The sequence below is a fragment of the Octopus bimaculoides genome, chromosome 11 (assembly GCF_046866305.1).
Source record: "Octopus bimaculoides isolate indiv1 chromosome 11, ASM4686630v1, whole genome shotgun sequence".
In the NCBI taxonomy this organism is placed as follows: Eukaryota; Metazoa; Mollusca; class Cephalopoda; order Octopoda; family Octopodidae; genus Octopus; species Octopus bimaculoides.
Window position 1 is genome coordinate 28212471 of NC_142938.1, and position 20280 is coordinate 28232750.

Below are 20280 nucleotides of genomic sequence, written 5' to 3' on the forward strand. Positions count from 1 at the left end.
TCAATAGAATAAGTACTAGGTTTACAAAGAATAAGTCCCGAGGTTGATTTCTTCGACAAAAACCTTTTAAGGCAATGCTCCAGCATAGCCACAATCAAATAACTGAAACAAGTAAAAGAAATATATAAAAAATACATGCACATAAACACTTACATACACACAAATACAACCACATACATACACACACACACACATACATACACACATACATACATACAAGATACATAGACACAAGCGATTTAGCTGCAAAAAAAATTAAATGGAATTTTTTTACAGAAATTGCCAAACAACCAGTTTGACCTCTCGTGTACTTTCTCTGAAAGATTGCCAAGTATTACAGTGGCATGGTTTGAACCTGCTATCTTCCCATTACCAGTGCAGCATCATTATCAGCACAACCAATACATAAAATTTCTATCAAACTGATTCGTTGATTTATATGTCATTGGTAATATTTTTTTATGTTTCTATTTTGTAGACTGTCAGGGTGATGTCTGTCTAAATGGCGGCACCATGGACCCTGAAACCTGTCAGTGCCACTGCACAAATAACACTTTTACATCTGGACCACTTTGCGGCAGTAAGTATACTTCTATCTACATTGACAGTATTTAGTGGCAAACCTATACACACACACACATGAACAAAGGTAAGTCAAAAATTATGCACACCTTTGTTTCTGTGGTTTATTAAAACAAACGCTGGGGTTGAGAGACTGCATCATTTTGCTTCTCGATATACTTCTTCCAGCAGTTCACAAGCTTGCTTATCCCATTGGAGAAGGTTTTTGGTTGGTCACGCAGCCATTCATGCACTGTTTCCTCTATTTTTTTGATCATGGCAAATTGATGACCTTGTAAAGGATGTTTGAGTGGTAAAAAGAGGTGTATGTCAGAAGGGGTGAAATCAGGACTGCATGCAGGGTGTTCCAACAATTCAAAACTCAAATTTTCGAATAGTTTCGATGATGTGGGCAGCCATATATGGGCATACATTTTCGTGCAACAATAACATTTGATTTGACAATAGACTTTGGTGTTTGGTGTGAATTACTGGTTTCAGTTTCTTGGCCAGCATTTCTCTGTAGCCTAAACTGATGACTATAGACCCTTTTTCCAGGTAATGTTCCAGCATAGGCCCTTTTGAGTCACAAAATTCAGTTAGCATCTCTTTTCTTGTGGAAATTTGAGCCTTGAATTTCTTTTTCATTGGCGATTCTGAGTGTTTCCATTCCGTACTCTGCCATTTGGAATTTGGCTCAAAGTGGTGGATCCAGGCCTCATTTCATGTGACTTTTCTCTCCTAAAAATCTTTGCCTTTATCATTGTTGCAGTCGAGTAAAGGTTGATAAATCTCCACATAATTGCACTTATGAACTTCAGTAAGCTCTCTTGACACCCATCTCACACAGACTTTACAGAAGCGAAGTGTATCATGGATGATTTTGTATCAGAACCATGATTAATTTGCAGTGAACATTTCACTTCATCAAAGGTTACTCATTGATTCATCAACCATCTTTTGAACTTGTTGAATCTTCAAGTCAGTAGTGGGGGTTGATGGACGTCCTGTCTAGTCATTCTTAAACTTCTCAATCTACTTATATACATTTCTATGTAATAGAGTACTCTCCCCATCTTAAACTAAAAGCTTGCGATGACTTTCAATGCCTGTTGTACCTTCAGACCAAAAAGATCTGATCACTGATCTCTGTTCTTCCTTACTGCACACCTCTAGCAGAGCAACCATACTTTAACTATAACACAAGAAAGAAAACTGGAGTGATCAAGGTCAAACCTCGGTTATATAACCACCAGACTACCACTTTTTAGCACACGAGTGCTGAAGGCAGTGTGGCCAACCTAAAGAAGGTTTTGGCAAAAGTGTGGATAAGTTTTGACCTCTTTTTGTATATGTAATATATATTATATATATTATGAACATACATACATACATACATACATACACACACATGTATGTGTGTGTATGTGTGCAAATCCCATGATATTAAAATCATCATGGGAGACTTCAATGCAAAAGTTGGGCAGGGTAAAGACGGTGAAACTGTTGGATCATTTGGTCTGGGACAGAGGAATGAATGAGGTGAGAGGTTAGTTGGGTGGTGCAAGGAAAATGGTTTGATCATAACAAGCACGTTTTTCAAACATCATCTGAGAAACCTGAACACCTGGAAAAGTCCTGGATATGGTTGCCGGAATCAGATTGAATTCATCTTGATCAATGAACGCTTTCGAAATTCAGTGCAAAGGGTCAGGACGTATCCAGGAGCTGATTCTGATAATGATCATATATTGCTTAGCAGAAAAATCAGACTGAAATTAGAGAAAATCTATTGGAAGAAGACTGCACCTCAACTACAGTTAAAGCTGCTAATATTAGACAATGATATCAGGACAGGGTTTTGCCAAAACGTCATGGATCAGTATGATGGAAGACCACAGTAGGAGAAGAAAGATGAATGGAAATTCCTGCAGAATGCACTGATAAAGGCAGCGGAGGAATGGCTTCTGGAAACTTAAAGAATTTTGAAATATAAGTGGATGAATCAAGAGATACTTTATAGGATGGATGAGAGAAAACTGGCAAAGTATGACCCAGAGATGTACAGACAATTGAACAAAGAGATTTGAAAGATGTGCGAAAAAGCAAAGGAAGAATATCTGGAGGGGTGTTGTGAAGAGATTGAAGAGCTGGAGAAGAAAGATGCACAGATGATGTATGAAAACGTTAGACAGGCTACATTTAGGAGGGAGAAAAATCTGACAGGCTGAATTAAAGATGAAGATGGCACAATTCTGATGGATGATGAGTCAGTCAAGAGAAGGTGAACCGATTACATCAAAGTTCTCTACGCTGATGATGGAAGGAAAGAAAAAGCAGAGATAAGCAAGCCGATGGATGGCCATATGATTGCAGCAGCTGAAATCAAGCAGGCTATGGACCAGATGAAAAGTGGAAAAGCGATGGGAAATGACAGCATCGCATTTGAACTAGTAAATGCTTTGCAGAGTTTTGAAGTAGAAAAATTAACAGAGATAGTGAACCATGTTTACAACTCGGGGGATGTTCCTGAAGAAATACTGGAATCAATTTTCATCGCCTTGCCTAAAAAGTTTGAAACAATCAAGTGCAAAAATCACAGAATGATAAGCCTAATGAGTCATGTGACAAAGATTATTTTGAGAATAGAGTTGAATCAAGTGAAAGGTAGGTACTATTAGGGGAAACCTATCAGATGAACAGTTTGGTTATAGAACAGGAAAGTGGTTGAGAAATGCAATTCTATGTTTGAGGACGTTGATAGAAAAGTGTATAGAAAAACAAAAAAGACTTGTACATTTGTTTTATTGACCATGTGAAGGTGTCTGACTGCATATATATAGATATATATCCCTTACTTTCTATCTATTTGTCTATCTCCCTTGCTCTCTTTTTCCCTGTTTCTCCTCTATCCATCTCTTTTGTCAACACGTTCTAAGTATTACTACCCAATACATAAATATCCTCAAACAGTAATATCATTATATTTTTTTATAGTGAACTGCTCCCTGGGTAATGATCCTGCAGACTGTTCAAAGAAATACACTGTCAATGATTGCTCCCTACATCCTCATGTAACCATGAAATGTCCTTGGCTTTGTGGAATCTGTCCATGTAAGTTAGAATTTTTTATTACTACACATGTTAAAATCTTATAAAAATGAACACAATTTAATTTCAGCACTATTACTCATAATTTATTGTTTATATATTTTATATGTATTGCCTTCCCACAGAAACAAAAGAATCTTTCCTGGAGTTCCATTTCTAAGAAAGCAATTTAGTATGCCTACCTGACAGCAGATATTCACTCCCTTCCTAGCATAAGCCTCGAATGTGTATGTGTGTGCGTGTGCTTGTACGTGCACACACACACACACACACACACACATACACATATATACATATGTTTATGTATTTGCTTTGCAAGATTCTTGATGTGAAATCATGTGTTGAAACAAATATTATTATACTTAGCCAATTATATACACACTATATATTTGGTTTTCACTTCAGCTTTATTGTTATTATTACCTTAGTTTCTGTCAAAGCTCTTTCATCACACATCCTTTGACCTCTTCATTGACGCTTTATCCCATGTCTCCCATCTTGTTCTGCTTATTCCACTTTGTCTTTCTATGATTTAATGTAAATATATTTTTAACTAATGCTGGCTATATGTTAGGCAACATAAAGGTAATGCTAACAAATAAAGACAAAAACAAGATATTGTATCACTCTACATTCTACAAAGGTTGTTTAACTCTTCTATTATATTTCAGGAAATTTTCCCTCCAAACTCTTGGATTATTTTCTATCTTATATTTGATAATGGAAGCTTTCCCAAAATATATATGTTGTTTGATATAATATTTTGTTATCGGTTTTAGTTATTCTTACTTACACCCAACTTCTTGCCTGCAGTGCTTAGAGGTCTTTTTGAAAATATCTTATTTGCACATTGCACTTACCTTATTCTTGTTTTCCAGATGCTGAATATGTAACCACCAATAATACAAGAGTGACAGGTAAGAATGGTTGTTTCTTCATCATTATTATTCAATATCCTGCCGCAGTGGGGCTGTGGCTCTGGCAAAATTCAGTTATTATTATTTATTATTATTATTATTTTAAAAGGATTGATGTAACTTCTCACAAAGGTAAATAGACAATACGAAGAGCATGATGCGATTGTAATAGATATTTTATTGGTTGAACGATATTTCAACAGCTTACCTGTCTTTGCCGAGTTCAAAATGAAAAGTGAAACATAGAAATTCAAATTCAAAAGATTGAACGAGTGAAACCAGCGTTTCTACATTGATGGAATGACATCATCAGTCTTCAATTTTCAAGTTTACAACTGACAAAAAGAAAAAAAAAGAAAGACATAATGGGAAAAAAAGAAAAAGGAAAAAGAAGAATATTTAATCAAACAGTTTTGTGTAAATATGATGAAATTCCCCTGTCTTTTGTTCATAAAGACAGGCAAGCTGTCAAAATATCATTCAACCAATAAAATATTTATTACAATTGCATCACACTCTTCGTATTGTCTATCATTATTATTAGGATCTAAGGTGGCCAGTAGGCTGAATTGTTAGCAAGCTGGACAAAATACTTAGCAGTATTTCACCCATCGCTGTGTTCTGAGTACAAATTCCGCCAAGGTTGACTTTGCCTTTCATCCTTTCAGGGTTGATTAAACAAGTAACAGTTATGCACTAAGGTGGATGTAATCAGCTTAATCCCTTCTCCCAGATTTGAGGCCTTGTGCTTCCTGTAGAAAGGATTATTATTATTAGGATCTAAGGTGGCCAGCAGGCTGAATTGTTAGCATACTGAATGAAATCCTTAGCAGCATTTCACCTATCACTGTATTCCAAGTTCAAATTCCGCCGAGGCCAACTTTGCCTTTCATCCTTTCAGGGGCAATAAAATAAGTACCAGTTGAACATTAGGTTGATGAATTTGATTTATCCCCTCTCTTAAAACTGCTGCCCTTGTGGCAAAATTTGAAACCATTAATATTATTATTATTATTATTATTAATTATTATCTTATGCCCATGCATAAGTTTGTCCTGCCATTCCTTTTCAAGTTCTTTTTTCATTCTCTTCCTGCATTCATTAGGTATTACTTCATCAACAGATTTCATTGCATCAAGGTCTCTTACATTTTTATGGTACCAAGCTAGGTTGTTTTCTTTGCTTTTGACACAGTTTTCACAAATCATTAGTCCTCTACCTCCTTTTTTTCTTCCAACATAAAGTTTTGCAGCATCACTCCTTGCGAGGAGCTCCTTATGCACTGTCATCAATTTCCTAGTTTTCCAATCAATGCTTTCTTGTTCATCTTTTTTCCATTTAATAACTCCTGCCCCGCAGTGCATGAAGGACACAACCTATGTATTCATTGCCTTAGTCTTATTCATTTCATTCAATTTAGATGACATTACAGGTTTCACATCTTCATTTCTTTCTCTTTGATCTTATCCAACTCAAGGAATCCCAAATCCTTGTACTCTTCCTCTCCTACTTTAATAATCTGGCCATTTGCAAGCTCAGTCCCTCCACTCTTTACTAGTTTTCCCAGTTTCAGTATTACAACACCATATTTTTTTTATTATAAACACCATCCTAATATCCTGATTAATCAGGTTTATAGTAGATGTTAAGCTATCAGTTTTGTCCTCATCTTTCACAAATAACTTTAAATCAACCGTTAATAACAGATGGTTGATCTTAATCATCATCACCATCATAGTCGTTTAACGTCTGCTTGCCATGCTAGCATGGGTTGGACGATTTGACTGAGGACTGGTGAAACCAGATGGCTACACCAGGCTCCAATCTGATTTGGCAGAGTTTCTACAGCTGGATGCCCTTCCTAACGCCAACCACTCCGAGAGTGTAGTAGGTGCTTTTACGTGCCACCGGCACGGAGGCCAGTCAGGAGGTACTGGCAACGGCCACGCTCAAAATGGTGTATTTTACGTGCCACCTGCACAGGAGCCAGTTCATCTAGCATATATCTCATTTCCACTTTTCTAAGGACTTGAGTCAGGGAGATCATGCAGATGACAAATAAGAGTCACGAAAAGTTGCCTCCCTGAAATATACCTTTTCATATGTTAACAGATCTTAACTATTCCTTAGAATAAATTAACTGTTTGTTTTTTTTTAACTGGCCACCAATCTGTCTGGCACATTTGAATAAATTTCAGGCACTCTAATAACCAGTGTGCAAAGTAGTAATAATAATAATAATGATAATTATAATCATAATAATAGCAACAAGACTAATTTTTTTAGCAACTAAGTATATTGTGTTTTGATATTGTTTCTCCCAGCTTTTGTATATGTTGTTATTATGCTTGCTGTATTTGGTATTTCGTTTGTTGCTGTTGTGCCTCTTGCTATTGTACATGTTGCTATTATATATTGCTGTGTTGCTATTATCCTTGCAGTTAGTGTAACCATTGCCATCATGCCAGTTGTTGTTGACTGTTGTTGTTATGTTAGTTGTTATAGCTATTGCTATTGTGCTGGTATTATCTATGCTGTTATTTGCCAGCTGCCATTGGAATTGTTGCTATTGAGACTGTTGCCCTTGTGACTGTTACTATTATGTTGTTGTTGTTGTTGTTATATGTTGCTAGTATGTATGCTGATATTTGGGTGTTGCTATCGTGTCAGCTCTTAATGTGCTAGTTGCTATTGCAGGAGTTGCTATTGTGAATGCTGCTAATGTATCATCTGTTATTATGATTGTTGCTGTAACCATTATGTCTGTTGCTAACCTAAGTTCTGTTCCCCACAAAAGCTATCTCCAGTTTATCTTCTCCCACATTTTTCTTTTTCATCCTCTCTCTCTTTCTCCCTTTACAGAACTCACCACAGTTTATGCAACCATGCCATTTCCTGAAAGTAATACAGGTAAAGATTTTATCTTAAAAAATACAATTGATGAATTGTACACCAGAAATGTCATCATCGGACTGTACTCTCACTAATTGCTTAACACTAGTTCTAGTACAATAAAACGGACACTTGAAAAAAAGAGAACCATGAGCTTGACTCAACTTCATGTCTTCTAGCTTAGTTTGAAATACACTTAGTTTGAAATATATTACTGTATTGTTCTATGTTCAATTTCCTAATTAACAAGGCACAATCCACTATTTTGCATAAACTTGACAAGGTCCAGATTTATCTTGTATAAAATTATGTCTAATAAATTTTCATCAATTCTCAAAATGACAATGATATTAAGTCTACTAATGAATTTATAAACTGTAAAAGTGGATATATGTGCTCCTTGAATGACTGACCTGCTTCATCTATTTCATAAATCTTCAAATTAATGCTGAAGTATCATCAAAAATTTCTTTCTTATTAGAAGCAATTATTTTTTAATACTAGAAAGATCATAATCATTAGTGTCCTTATCATTGTTTTCCATGTCGCTCAGACTGAATTCTTTGGGAGATAGACTGGATACCCTTATTATTATTATTATTATTATTATTATTTTTTTTTTTTTATCATTATCATTATTATTATTATTATTATTCAGTAGTTTTATTTTTATAGCGTGCTTTCACTTCACTACCAAGCGCAGCTCTATGTGCCGTGGGTATGTGCTGTGGTTTGCTGTGATGCTCTTATGGTTACTGTATTGAAAGTGTTTTGCATAGGATGCGTGCAGTGCCCAGTAGTGCAATTTTCTGTATGTTATATATATTTGTAAGTCCTGGTGTTTTTGTTATGTATTTGTCTGAATATTTTTTTATTATACCTAAGGCACCTACTATGATAGGAATTGTTTCTGTTTTTAGATTCCACATTCAAGTTACCTCTATTTCCAGGTCTTTGTATTTTGAAAGTTTCTCCATTTCTTTTAGGGAAACATTGTCATCTGCAGGTATTGATACATCAATTGGAAAGCATTTTTTTCCTTCATAATCTTTGACAACTATATCTGGTCTATTGGCCTTAATTTCTCTATCTGTGTGTATTGGCATATCCCAGAGTATGGTTGCTTTCTCGTTTTCTGTGACCTTTTCTGGCGTGTGTTTATACCATCTTTTTTCTTTTGTTATTCCATAGTGTTGGTATAGCCTCCAGTGTATATAGGTCCCAGCTCTGTCGTGTCTGTGAATATATTCCTTCTTAGCCAGGACTGGGCAGCCAGAGATAATATGATTTATTGTTTCTTGTCCATCTCCACAAATTCTACAGTTATTTGTTATGTTTCTTTTCATTATATGTTTTTGGTAATTTCTGGTGGGGAGGCTTTGGTCTTGTGCAGCAATTAAAAATCCTTCAGTCTCTGCTTTGAGTCCTGAGTTTCTCAACCATTGCTGGAATTTTTCTCTGTCTATTTCTTTTGCATTTAGTTTAGCCCAGTATTTACCATGTAGGGGTTTTTCTTGCCATCGTTTTATCATGGTCCGTTGCTGTTCTAGTTTTAGTTTGGATTTCATTTGTTTTATAGCTTTTGTTGTTTATTCTTCTTCTTCATATTTATTAGGTAGTATGATTTCTTGTTTGTATTTGTCAGCTTCCTTAAATACTGAAAACAGTTTTTTTTTTGCTCGTGTTTTGTGGCTATTTGTATTAGTTTTCCTTGCTTCTGAAGTAGGTATTTTTGCAGTTCTATGGTGGTTATTTTATAATAGTTTTCCATCTGTATAAGACCCCTACCACCTTCTGTACGTTGTATATATAGCCTTTCTATGTCAGATTTTGGGTGATGCATCCTAGATCATGTCATTATTTTTCTTGTTTTCCTGTCTGTTTTAGATAGTTCGTTTAGTGTCCAGTTCAGGATATTGTAGCTGTAACTTATAACTGGGACGGCTAAAGTGTTAATACCTATTATCTTGTTTTTAGCATTGAGCTCTGTTTTTAGTATTGACCTAACTCGTCTATAGTACTCTTTCTTTATTTTTTCTTTCATTTGTGTGTGTTGTATCCTATCTAGTTCATTGACTCCTAAATATTTGTATGGTTGGCTTTGGTCTAATTCTCTTATTTCATTGGCTTTATCTAGTGTGATGTTGCTACTCTTAACTAGTTTTCCTCTTTTCAGGGTTGCTTTGGCACATTTATCTAATCCAAATTTCATATTTATTTCTTTGGTAAATCCATGTACTGTCTGTAGTAGTGTTTCCAGCTCTTTATCATTTCTAGCATATAATTTTAGGTCATCCATATATAAAAGGTGGCTGACTGTTTTGCTGTAACATTTGTATCCGCATCCAGTTCTATTTAGAAATTCAGTTAAAGGTGTGAGTGCCAGGCAAAACAGGAGTGAAGAGAGCGTGTCTCCCTGGAATATTCTTCTTCTAATGGGGATGGCTTTCGTTTTCACAAGTCCCTCTTTTGTTTGGATCTGCAGCACTGTCTGCCATTTATTCATAGAGTGTCTTATGTATTTTATAATAATTGGTGCCAACTTGTTTATGGCTAGTGTTTCGAGGATCCACGTGTGGGGAACACTGTCAAAAGCCTTTCGGTAGTCGATCCAGGCCATACTAAGACCTTTCTTCTTTCTGCGGCTGTCTTCAGTTATAGCTTTATTGATCATTAGTTGATCTTTACAGCCGTATGAGCCCTTGCAGCATCCCTTCTGCTCTTCTGGAAACAGGTGGTTATTTTCCAGGTGCTTACTCACTCTCTGCGATATTATTGCAGTAAAGGCTTTGTAGATTGTAGGGAGACAGGTTATAGGTCTGTAGTTTTGTGGTTTTTCTGTTTACGTGCATTTGGGAATTAAGATGGTTTTCCCTTTCGTGAGCCATTCAGGCATTGTCTCTGGCTCTGCTAGTATGTTGTTAAAGTTTTCAGCAGCTTTTTGTGCATTCCTGTCAGATATTTTAACCAGAAGTTGGGGATCTTGTCGTGCCCAGGTGCCTTCTAGTTGTTTAGTCTTTGCAATGCCTGGGTGACCTCTTCAGTTGTTATAGGGGTCTAGAGTTGCTCAGGTGCTAAGTTCGTTGTTTTAATAGTCCTTTCCTGAGGTTGTTGCTTCACCGACCACATTTCTTTCCAAAATTCTTCCACTTCTTCTGCTGTTGGTGCTACAGTAATGTCTATTTTATTTTTACCCAGTTCTTGGTAGAATTTTTTGGGGTTGGATTTGAACTGTTTGTTTTGTTCAAAGAAACGTTGGCGTTTCTCATACCGGCGGATCCTTTGTGCTTTGGCAAGGATATCTTGCTTTAGCTTTTCTTTTGCTTCAGGTAAATCTTTTTCTGTAATGTTGTATTTATACAGTATTTTTGTCTTCTTCTTGTTACTTAGTTGTGTTGATTGTCTATTAATTTCATTGAGAATCGATAGATCTTCTCTCTTTTTTCTAATTTTGGTTTGGATATTATTTATCCACAAGGTCTGTTTGGGTGGTGGAACTCCTGTTCGGTTGGGTCTGAGGGAGTATCCTGCTTCTTTTGTGGCTGCAGTGGCTGCCGCATATATTATTATTATTATTATTATTATTATTATTATTATTTTTTACTTTTAATCTGCATGTTTGTTGAAATCACTTGCCAAGACACACCCAACGCCCTAGGGTGAGCGAAGGATAAAGCTTAGGGAGGGGAAGTGGCAGGAGCAGTAGTGAAATATCACCATGTAATACAACAGAGACCATTAAATTGATATGGATTTTCTAAGGATACGGGCAGTATTTGTTAGCACAAACTTTTGGATTTCTCTGAGATATACTTCTCCTGGGATGTTGTCTAGATGTTTCTGACATCCCCTTTTTGTCATACCTAGGGCACCTTCAATAACAGGAACAGTTCTCTCTTTTAGATGCCACATCTTTTGTACTTCAATTTCCAGGTCCTTATATTTACTTAATTTGTCAAATTCCTTTACAGATATATTTTTATCAGTGGCAACACTTGCATCTATTAATCTACAAATATTTTCTTTCATGTCTTTAATAATTACGACTGGTAGATTAGCCTGGATTATTCTGTCAGTGGCATTTCATCCGTCTTCACATTCTGAGTTCAAATTCCACTGAGGTTGACTTTGCCTTTCATCCTTTCAGAGTCGATAAAATAAATACCAGTTGAATACTGGGGTCAATGTAATCAATTTATTCCCCCTCTGAAATTGCTGGCTTTGTGTCAAAATTTGAAATTATTAGTATTATTAGCACACTGGACAAAATGCTTACCAGCATTTCATTCATCTTTACTTTCTGAGTTCAAATTCCATCAGGTTGACTTTACCTTTCATTCTTTTAGGGTTGAAGAAATGAGTTCCAGTTGTGTCATAGGGTCATTATAATTGACTAGCCCACTCCCTGAAATTTCAGGCTTTGTACCTATTGCAGAAAAATTTGTTGTTGTTGCTGAGAGAAAGAACAGCATGCCACCAAAGTGACACCGGGGTAAAATAAATGAAGGCCAGTATACCCATCATGACTACCCGTCTGATAAGGGTACACCAGGCACATGCATCACAACCATATGTGCGTGACATGGTGATCTCACATCAAGATAAATAACACGTGACCTTGCAAGTGAGGCTCATTTAGAATTTTCTTCAGGCTGAGTATCTCATCCCACTCATAAGGTTGTTTAAGGATGTTGAACGAAACACCCATGTTTCCAGAGGTGAATTATTCAAACTCCAAAGAATTCCTCTCAAAACATGGCTATGATCTTCCCCCACTACTTCCACTTGCGATCAGAGATGCACATATCGTCAGCCACCAAGTGGCATGTTCAACTGGTTATGGCCAAACAACTGACAAGCAAATCTGTGGTATTGAGCAGAACATTTGCTGTAGCCTATCTTTTATACCAAGACAAACTATATACATGATAACACTTCCAATCAGTTAAGATCAGAAGCCATCAGAGCCACTGCCTGGTACTGCATCAGTGTATATTATTATTATTATTATTATTATTATTATTATCATCATCATCATCATTATTATTATTAGTAGTAGTAGTAGTAGGATGCAAGGCAAACCAGTTGACTTTGCCTTTCATCCTTTCGATGTCAATAAATTAAGAACCATGTACCTATAGTAGAAAGGATCATTATTACTATTAATTCTCTTTATCACAACTTTTGTCGGAGCTCCTAGAGTCTTGCATGCATAGCAGGCTTACTACCTCCAACATATGGTACCATGCTACTTGTTCTTTCCAGCTTTCTAATACTTTCCTGATTATTCTGGCTGGACCAAGAAGGCAAACCTTTTGTAACAATTCTACTGGGTACTCTATTCCAATTTCCTTTATATTCCCCTTGATGCCTTTTGATACTGTTCCCAAGGACCCAGCAATAATTGGCACTATCTTCACCTTTTTCATTTAACATAGCCGGGCTATTTCGTACTTGAGAGGATTTTATTTATCTATCTTTTCACCTTCCTTGACTATTCATGGGTCAAAAGGGAATGCAGCATCAACTATATAGCATATATAGTGCACCTTGTCCACCATCACTAGGTGTTGCTTGGTCTGTTTGGATTGGCAAATCCCAGAGGATTTTGCTAGTCTCCAACCCTGCCACTCTCTGCGGTTTGTGCTCATACAACATCTTGCCTCTCTTTAGCCCCTGCTTTTCGCAGTTTCCAATGTAGCACTTCCGCTACCTAATCATGTCGCCACAACTTGTAGTGTTACTGGCATTCAGCTTTGAAGCTAATATTTTTGCTCACTTACTGCAGGTACTATCTTTTTGTCTTTTCCTTCATGTCGTTGTTTGATTCCATTTGCCTCAAGTATTCCTTGATATTTCCATATTTGTGCATTAAAGCTATCATTGGTTTCATGTTAAGAAAAACATCTTAATATCCCAACAATTTTTCTTGCTGATCACATGGAGGAATGGTGTTTGTCTCCATTTTGGATGAAAACACAATGCATTTCGTTATAAGTAGTTACTTTGTTTTATGTGTGTGCGTATATATATATATATATATATATATATATATCTTCGTCGCCCTTTCAAAGCCAAGCCAGGCTCATGGGCCCGGTTTCCCGGTTTCTGTGGTGTATGCCCCCCCCCCCCCCAGCTGGACGGGACACCAGTCCATCGCAGCGTTACTCAAGAAACAGGAAGAAAGAGAGAGAAAGTTGGGGTGAAAGAGTACAACAGGGGTCGCCACCCCCACTGCCGGAGCCTCGTGCAGCTTAGGTGTTTCGCTCAATAAACACAAACAACGACCGGTCTGGGAATCGAAACCGCGATCCTTTGACCGCGAGTCCGCTTCCCTAACCACTGGGCCATTGCGCCTCCATATATATATATATATATATATATATATATATATATATATATATATATATATATATATATATATATATATATATATATATATATATATATATATATATATATATATATATATATATATATATATATATATATATATATATATATATATATATATATATATATATATATATATATATATATATATATATATATATATATATATATATATATATATATATATATATATATATATATATATATATATATATATATATATATATATATATATATATATACTTCATTTTGTTATAAGCACTTACTTTGTTATATATATATATATATATATATATATATATATGTGTGTGTGTGTGTGTGTTGATATCTGCTGCCACCAAGAAGTAAGGTGGAGAGGAGGTTCCGCTAGGCTCCTCACAGGCAAAGAACACAGGTACAAGATTTTCTGGGCAAGAAACACAGACGGGGTCGGTGGCGTGGGTATACTTCTTGCAGAGAAATGGGTGGATAAGGTAATCGAGGTAGCCAGAGTCTGCGATAGGATACTTAAGATTAGATCAGTCCTTCACCATAGGTTAGCAACCATTATCTCGGCCTATGCCCCACAGCCCGGGCTACCGGATGGACAGAAAGGTCGATTTTATGACGCCCTCTTGCAGACTACCTTGTCGACGAATGACAGGGACCTTCTCTTTGTGGCTGGTGACTTCAATTGTCATGTAGGACAGCATTCAGGGGGCTTCCATGGCGTACATGGAGCCTATGGTTTTGGTTCTCGCAATGAGGAGGGAACCAGGCTGCTGGAGTTCTATGATGCAAACGACCTTATGGTTTGCAATACTAACTTCAGGAAACCTGCGAGTCACCTACTGTTCTGGCAGACACACGAGCCAAATTGACTCCATCCTCGCCAGAAAAAGAGAAAGATGGCTGCTCATAAATGCCAAAACCTTCCCAGGCGAAGAATGTACCCCACAACATAGACTAGTAGTTAGTGACTTCAGGATCAGGGCTAAGCGGTTGCCCAGAAGACGACCAGCTTGGAGGAGAAGGGTCTGGAAGCTCAAAGATCCTGCAAATGGACAGAGATTTAGAGACTTATTACTCGAAGACTTTGACGAAATAGAAGGGGATGTAGCTTCACATGATGTAGAAGACAACTGGACGTTTCTACGGGACAACCTGCTGAGGGCCACTGACCAGATCTGTGGATGGTGCAAAGTCCCCTCTCGACCCAAAATAACGTGGTGGCGGAACAATGTTGTTGACAGGGTTATTAGACAAAAGAATCAGGCTTGGAAAGACTGGAAAAACGGTGGTAGCAGGGAATTGTATCAGACTGCCAGAAGGGAAGCTAAGCGACAGGTTTATTTAGCGAGAGGGGAAGCAGAAAAGAAAAAAATTGCCAATGTTCTGCGCCGTGAGGACCAAAGACTTGAGGTATTTCGTGTTGCAAGACAGTGTGTGAGAGAGAATCGGAATGTCGTGGGAGAGAAATGTGTTCGCATGGATGATGGTACGCTTGCATTAAACAAGGCTGCAAAGAAAGAGGTTTGGAGACGCCACTACGAAAGGTTGCTCAATAAAGAGAATGAATGGGAGGAAGAGAGTCTGCTGAATGTCAACCCAACAAAGGGACCAGCGATTAGAGTTGACAGTACCATAGTAGATAAAGCTATTAAGAGTATGAAGACAGGGAAAGCCCCCGGCCCATCAGGAATCACTGCAGAGATGCTCAAAATATCTGACAGTGTAGGCTATAGCCTAGTCACCCGTATAGTTAACCAGGTGATACACGAAGGAGTCATACCCAATGACTGGTGTAGCAGCACCATATTCAACTGCTACAAAGGTAAAGGTGACGCTTTAGATACAAATAATTACAGAGGTATCAAGTTGTTAGGTCAGGTAATGAAAGTCACGGAGAGGGTCATAGCCCAACTAATTCGGGAGAGAGTCAGTTTAGATGAGATGCAGTTTGGGTTTGTGCCAGGGAAAAGCACCACTGATGCTATATTTCTGGTAAGACAGCTGCAGGGGAAATACCTAGCCAAAGATAAACCTCTCTACTTGGCTTTCGTCGACATGGAGAAAGCCTTTGACAGGGTCCCCCGATCCCTTATGTGGTGGTCAATGAGGAAACTAGGGATAGAAGAATGGTTAGTGAGAGCTGTGCGAGCCATGTACAGAGACGCTGTCAGTAAGGTGAGGGTTGGCAATGAGTACAGTGAAGAATTCCGGGTATAGGTAGGAGTCCACCAAGGTTCAGTCATCAGCCCCCTCCTATTTATCATAGTCCTCCAGGCAATAACAGAGGAATTCAAGACAGGATGCCCCTGGGAGCTCCTCTATGCTGATGACCTTGCACTAATTGCTGAGTCACTATCAGAACTAGAGGAGAAGTTTCAGGTGTGGAAGCAAGGACTAGAATCGAAGGGCCTTAGAGTCAATCTAGCTAAAACTAAAGTCCTAATAAGTAGGAAGGTAGACAAAACACAAACCCCTTCAGGTAGATGGCTCTGCTCGATCTGTAGAAAAGGCGTAGGTAGAAACTCTATAAGATGTACCCAGTGCAAGCTATGGACACATAAGAGGTGCAGCAATATCAAAGGAAGGTTAACTAGGAAGTCAGTTTTAGTATGTGGCAGATGTTCAGGTGCAATAAACACTGAAAATGTGCAGAAAACAAATCTGGCCACATTCCAGGGAGAAAAATTAGACGGGAAGGGTGCGCTGAAAATGTAGCTGCTAGAATAAGAATAGCCTGGGCAAAGTTCAGAGAGCTCTTACCTCTGCTGGTGACAAAGGGCCTCTCACTCAGACTAAAAGGCAGACTGTATGACGCATGTGTACGAACAGCCATGCTTCATGGCAGTGAAACATGGGCCGTGACTACTGAGGACATGCATAGGCTCGCAAGGAATGAAGCCAGTATGCTCCGATGGATGTGTAATGTCAGTGTGCATACTAGATAGAGTGTAAGTACTTTGAGAGAAAAATTGAACCTAAGAAGCATCAGTTGTGGTGTGCAAGAGAGACGATTGCGCTGGTGTGGTCATGTGGCGAGAATGGATGAGGATAGCTGTATGAAAAAGTGCCACGCCATAGCAGTTGAGAGAACCTGTGAAAGAGGTAGGCCCGGAAGACCTGGGATGAGGTGGTGAGGCACGACATTCGAACACTGGGCCTCACCGAGGCGATGACTTCTGACCGAAACCTTTGGAAATATGCTGTGCGTGAGAAGACCCTGCAAGCCAAGTTAGACCTAAATCCAAGGCTTCTGCCAGGGGTGTAGCCAGCCCATTTATGCGAACCTTTCTTCATTGGACACTAAACTCCACTTGCGAAGACCTGTTGAGGCAAGTGAAATCGAAATCGAACTAAATTCGACGACTGGCACCCATGCCAGCGTCATCTCCTTCATTGGACACGAAACTCGGCTTGCGAAGACCTGTTGGGGCAAGCGAAAGCGAAATCTTGATGGCACCTCTGCCCAGCGTCGCCTTCCTGGCACTTGTGCCGGTGGCACGTGTGAAGACATTTGAGCAAAATCGTTGCCAGTGCCTCTGGACTGGCTCCTGTGCAGGTGGCACGTAAAATACACCATTTTGAGCGTGGTCGTTGCCAGTACCGTCTGACTGGCCTTCGTGCCAGTGGCACGTAAAAGCACCCACTACACTCTCGGAGTGGTTGGCGTTAGGAAGGGCGTCCAGCTGTAGAAACTCTGCCAAATCAGATTGGAGCCTGGTGTAGCCATCTGGTTCACCGGTCCTCAGTCAAATCGTCCAACTCATGCTAGCATGGAAAGCGAACGTTAAACGATGATGATTATGCTATATAAAACTTACTTGGGAATAAACATATGCATACCTACATCTATATGCATACATACATGCATATATGGGTACAGGACATAATGAGAAACGAAAACATAAAGACGAAAACAGAAAACGAACTTTTTTCGAACAACGAAAAAAACAAACAGAGAAACGAGACATGCAACATAAAGAGCTGTCCCTGTTCCATCTACTCCGCGTTTCAAAGGCAAGGGATCGAACGCCACGCATCCTTTCCGAAGTAAGTTTTATCTTAATAATTACAATGCGCACTCTGCTACTATTACTATCTCTTTCCTGTCTATCTCTCTCCCTCTCTTGTTTTTCATCCTTTCTGTTTTTCTCTCCTACACTTTCCCTATTCTTCTCTCCCTTTCACCGTTCCCTCTCTCTCTCTCTCTCTCTCTCTCTCTCCCTCTTCCTCCTTGACTCTCTGGTTGCTGACACGTGACGAAAGGGGGGAGGTCTTTCTTTCTGCTCACTGCCTTCTTATAGAAAAGACGTATTTTTTCTGTCTCTTCTCTCATGCATGTCTATCTTAAGCGTTCATAATAATTTTTCTATCGTCTTGGCTTAACAGCCCTCACTGTTTGTTTTACTGTCTTGTTCTCACTGTCCTTTTCTTACTGTTTTTCACTGTCTTGTTCTCACTGTCCTGTTCTTGTTAACACTTTCACCCCCCGCAAAAAATTCCAAATTTTATTTAATTTGCTTTGCGGGAAAAACTGTTCCAGCGAAGTCGCGTATTGTCCTTGCCTTCGAAACGCGGAGTAGATGGAACAGGGACAAATGTATGTGTGTGTGTGTGTGTGTGTGTGTGTGTGTGTGTGTGTGTGTGTATATATATATATATAAATATGTATAAAATTTTAAAATAGTATAAAATCTTTATAAGAATTTATCAAGTAGTCAGCGTGAAAAACCTCATAAGGGAAACATTTTTAATTATTCCCTTTAAATATATTTATTTATATTAAGGGCATTACTATACATAAATGCCTCATGCTATGGGGGGGGGGGGGGGGCTCTTAAAGTCAAAACTACCGTAATAAATATAGTGAACCAAACGCAAGGGAATACAACTCTCGAAGCGAGCTCCTTAAAAACAGATTATATATATATATATATATATATATATATATATATATATATATATATATATATATATATATATATATATATATATATATATATATATATATAAATAGATAGATAGATAGATAGATTTCTTTATTAGCCACACAGGGCTCAACACAGATGGGACAAATACAATATAGTATTTTTATTTACGAAAGAAACGTAGGTAACTCTCTGCTTATAAAGTTTATGGTTCTATAGAATCATGTTCAAAGTGGCTTTGTCATTCATACGTGTCATTCTTGCTACATGTATCCATCTTTTTCGAACATCTACACAACCAATTTTGACCATGATTCTATTGAAATATGTGCTTTAAAGCACAAAACGAAAGGAAAAGAGAGTTACTTACCGTTCGAAAGTTCAGTTGTTCCCTCCTTTGAATTTTCGCTAAGGAGGCTACTGTAAAGTTTTTTGGCTAAATATTTTTGGCCTCCCCCTACCGCGTTGGGGTAGAGGGATTTCAAAGTGTGGCATAATGTTGGCGTGATGTGATATATTTTTATGTGATTAGGAGACGTCGTGTATTTGTGGTTGTTTGTTTTGATGTTGTTTTTGTATTTATGTAGTTCATTAATTCTGTGTTTGTCGTGTCTATTGCTGTGAGCATGTTTGTTGTATGCATTTTTTGTGGTGTTGATGTTGTTTGTTGTATGTTTGGAGACGATGTTTTCGGGAGATGCATATCTCCCTGCTTTGTTGGTGTTTTGCATTTGGTTTGGTTCTTTTTTTACTTCTTTTCCTCCTTCCTTTTCTGACTATTTCCCACTCCTCACGACTTTCGATTTTTTCTGGTATTTTTAATTTCAGGTTCGATCCTTGTTGGCTTAATAGTGTTTTTGTTTCTTGTATTTCTTTTGTTGTAAAGTGCAAAATGTTTTTTTTTGTCTGAGTGCATCAGCAAAGTTCTTTTTTTTTGTTGTTGTCGCTGGTGGTGGTGGTGTCGGTAGCTGGGAGACTGCTGTAGTAGCAGAGACTTTGGTCGCGGTTGGTCTTGATACACTGTTGTTGTTGTTGTTGTTGCTGTTGGTGGTGGTGGTGGTGGTGGTGGTCGGAGCAGACGTAGTTTTCATATTGGTGGTGGTGGTGAGAGGCTGTCAACAGGTGTGGTTGCTGTTTTCATGACGTTCTTACAAATTACTTTTGTGCCTTATATAGAGATATAAGGTTTTATAGGAATAGAGTTTTATAGGAATCATTTAAAAAAAAAAGAATCATTTTTAAAAAATATAGTTTTACAATAATAATTTTTTTTAAAATATAATAGTGAAAGAGCATTAGAAGTAGTAAAAATACTGACAGAATGAATCGGTGATGTTAGAAAGATGTTGCAAAATAGCAAAACTATCAGAAGCCCATCAGATATATTTGGAAATGCATAAAAGATACATGACAAGATACATAAAAAGATAAATGATAATAGGTTACAAAGCGGTAAAAATAAAATGAAGGGGTAAAAAGTAAAGTGAAAA

General features: G+C 37.9%; 1 protein-coding gene across 7 annotated transcripts in view; it reads left to right on the forward strand.

The window, feature by feature from the left end:
- The window catches only part of LOC106883929 (uncharacterized), a 284619-nt gene that overhangs the window by 260869 nt on the left and 3470 nt on the right, over nucleotides 1-20280 (forward strand). For 6 of the 7 annotated variants that reach the window (XR_016243622.1, XR_016243623.1, XM_089359712.1 and 3 more), the window contains 4 exons: nucleotides 479-580; nucleotides 3559-3675; nucleotides 4551-4589; nucleotides 7452-7499. Coding sequence is in view for 5 of the 7 variants with exons in the window: in XM_089359712.1 (XP_089215838.1) it covers nucleotides 479-580; nucleotides 3559-3675; nucleotides 4551-4589; nucleotides 7452-7499 (306 nt within the window). In the remaining 2 variants the exon portion in view is untranslated. Of the gene's footprint in view, nucleotides 1-478; nucleotides 581-3558; nucleotides 3676-4550; nucleotides 4590-7451; nucleotides 7821-20280 lie in introns of those variants that run through there. The other variant, XM_089359716.1, reaches the window with a different exon arrangement.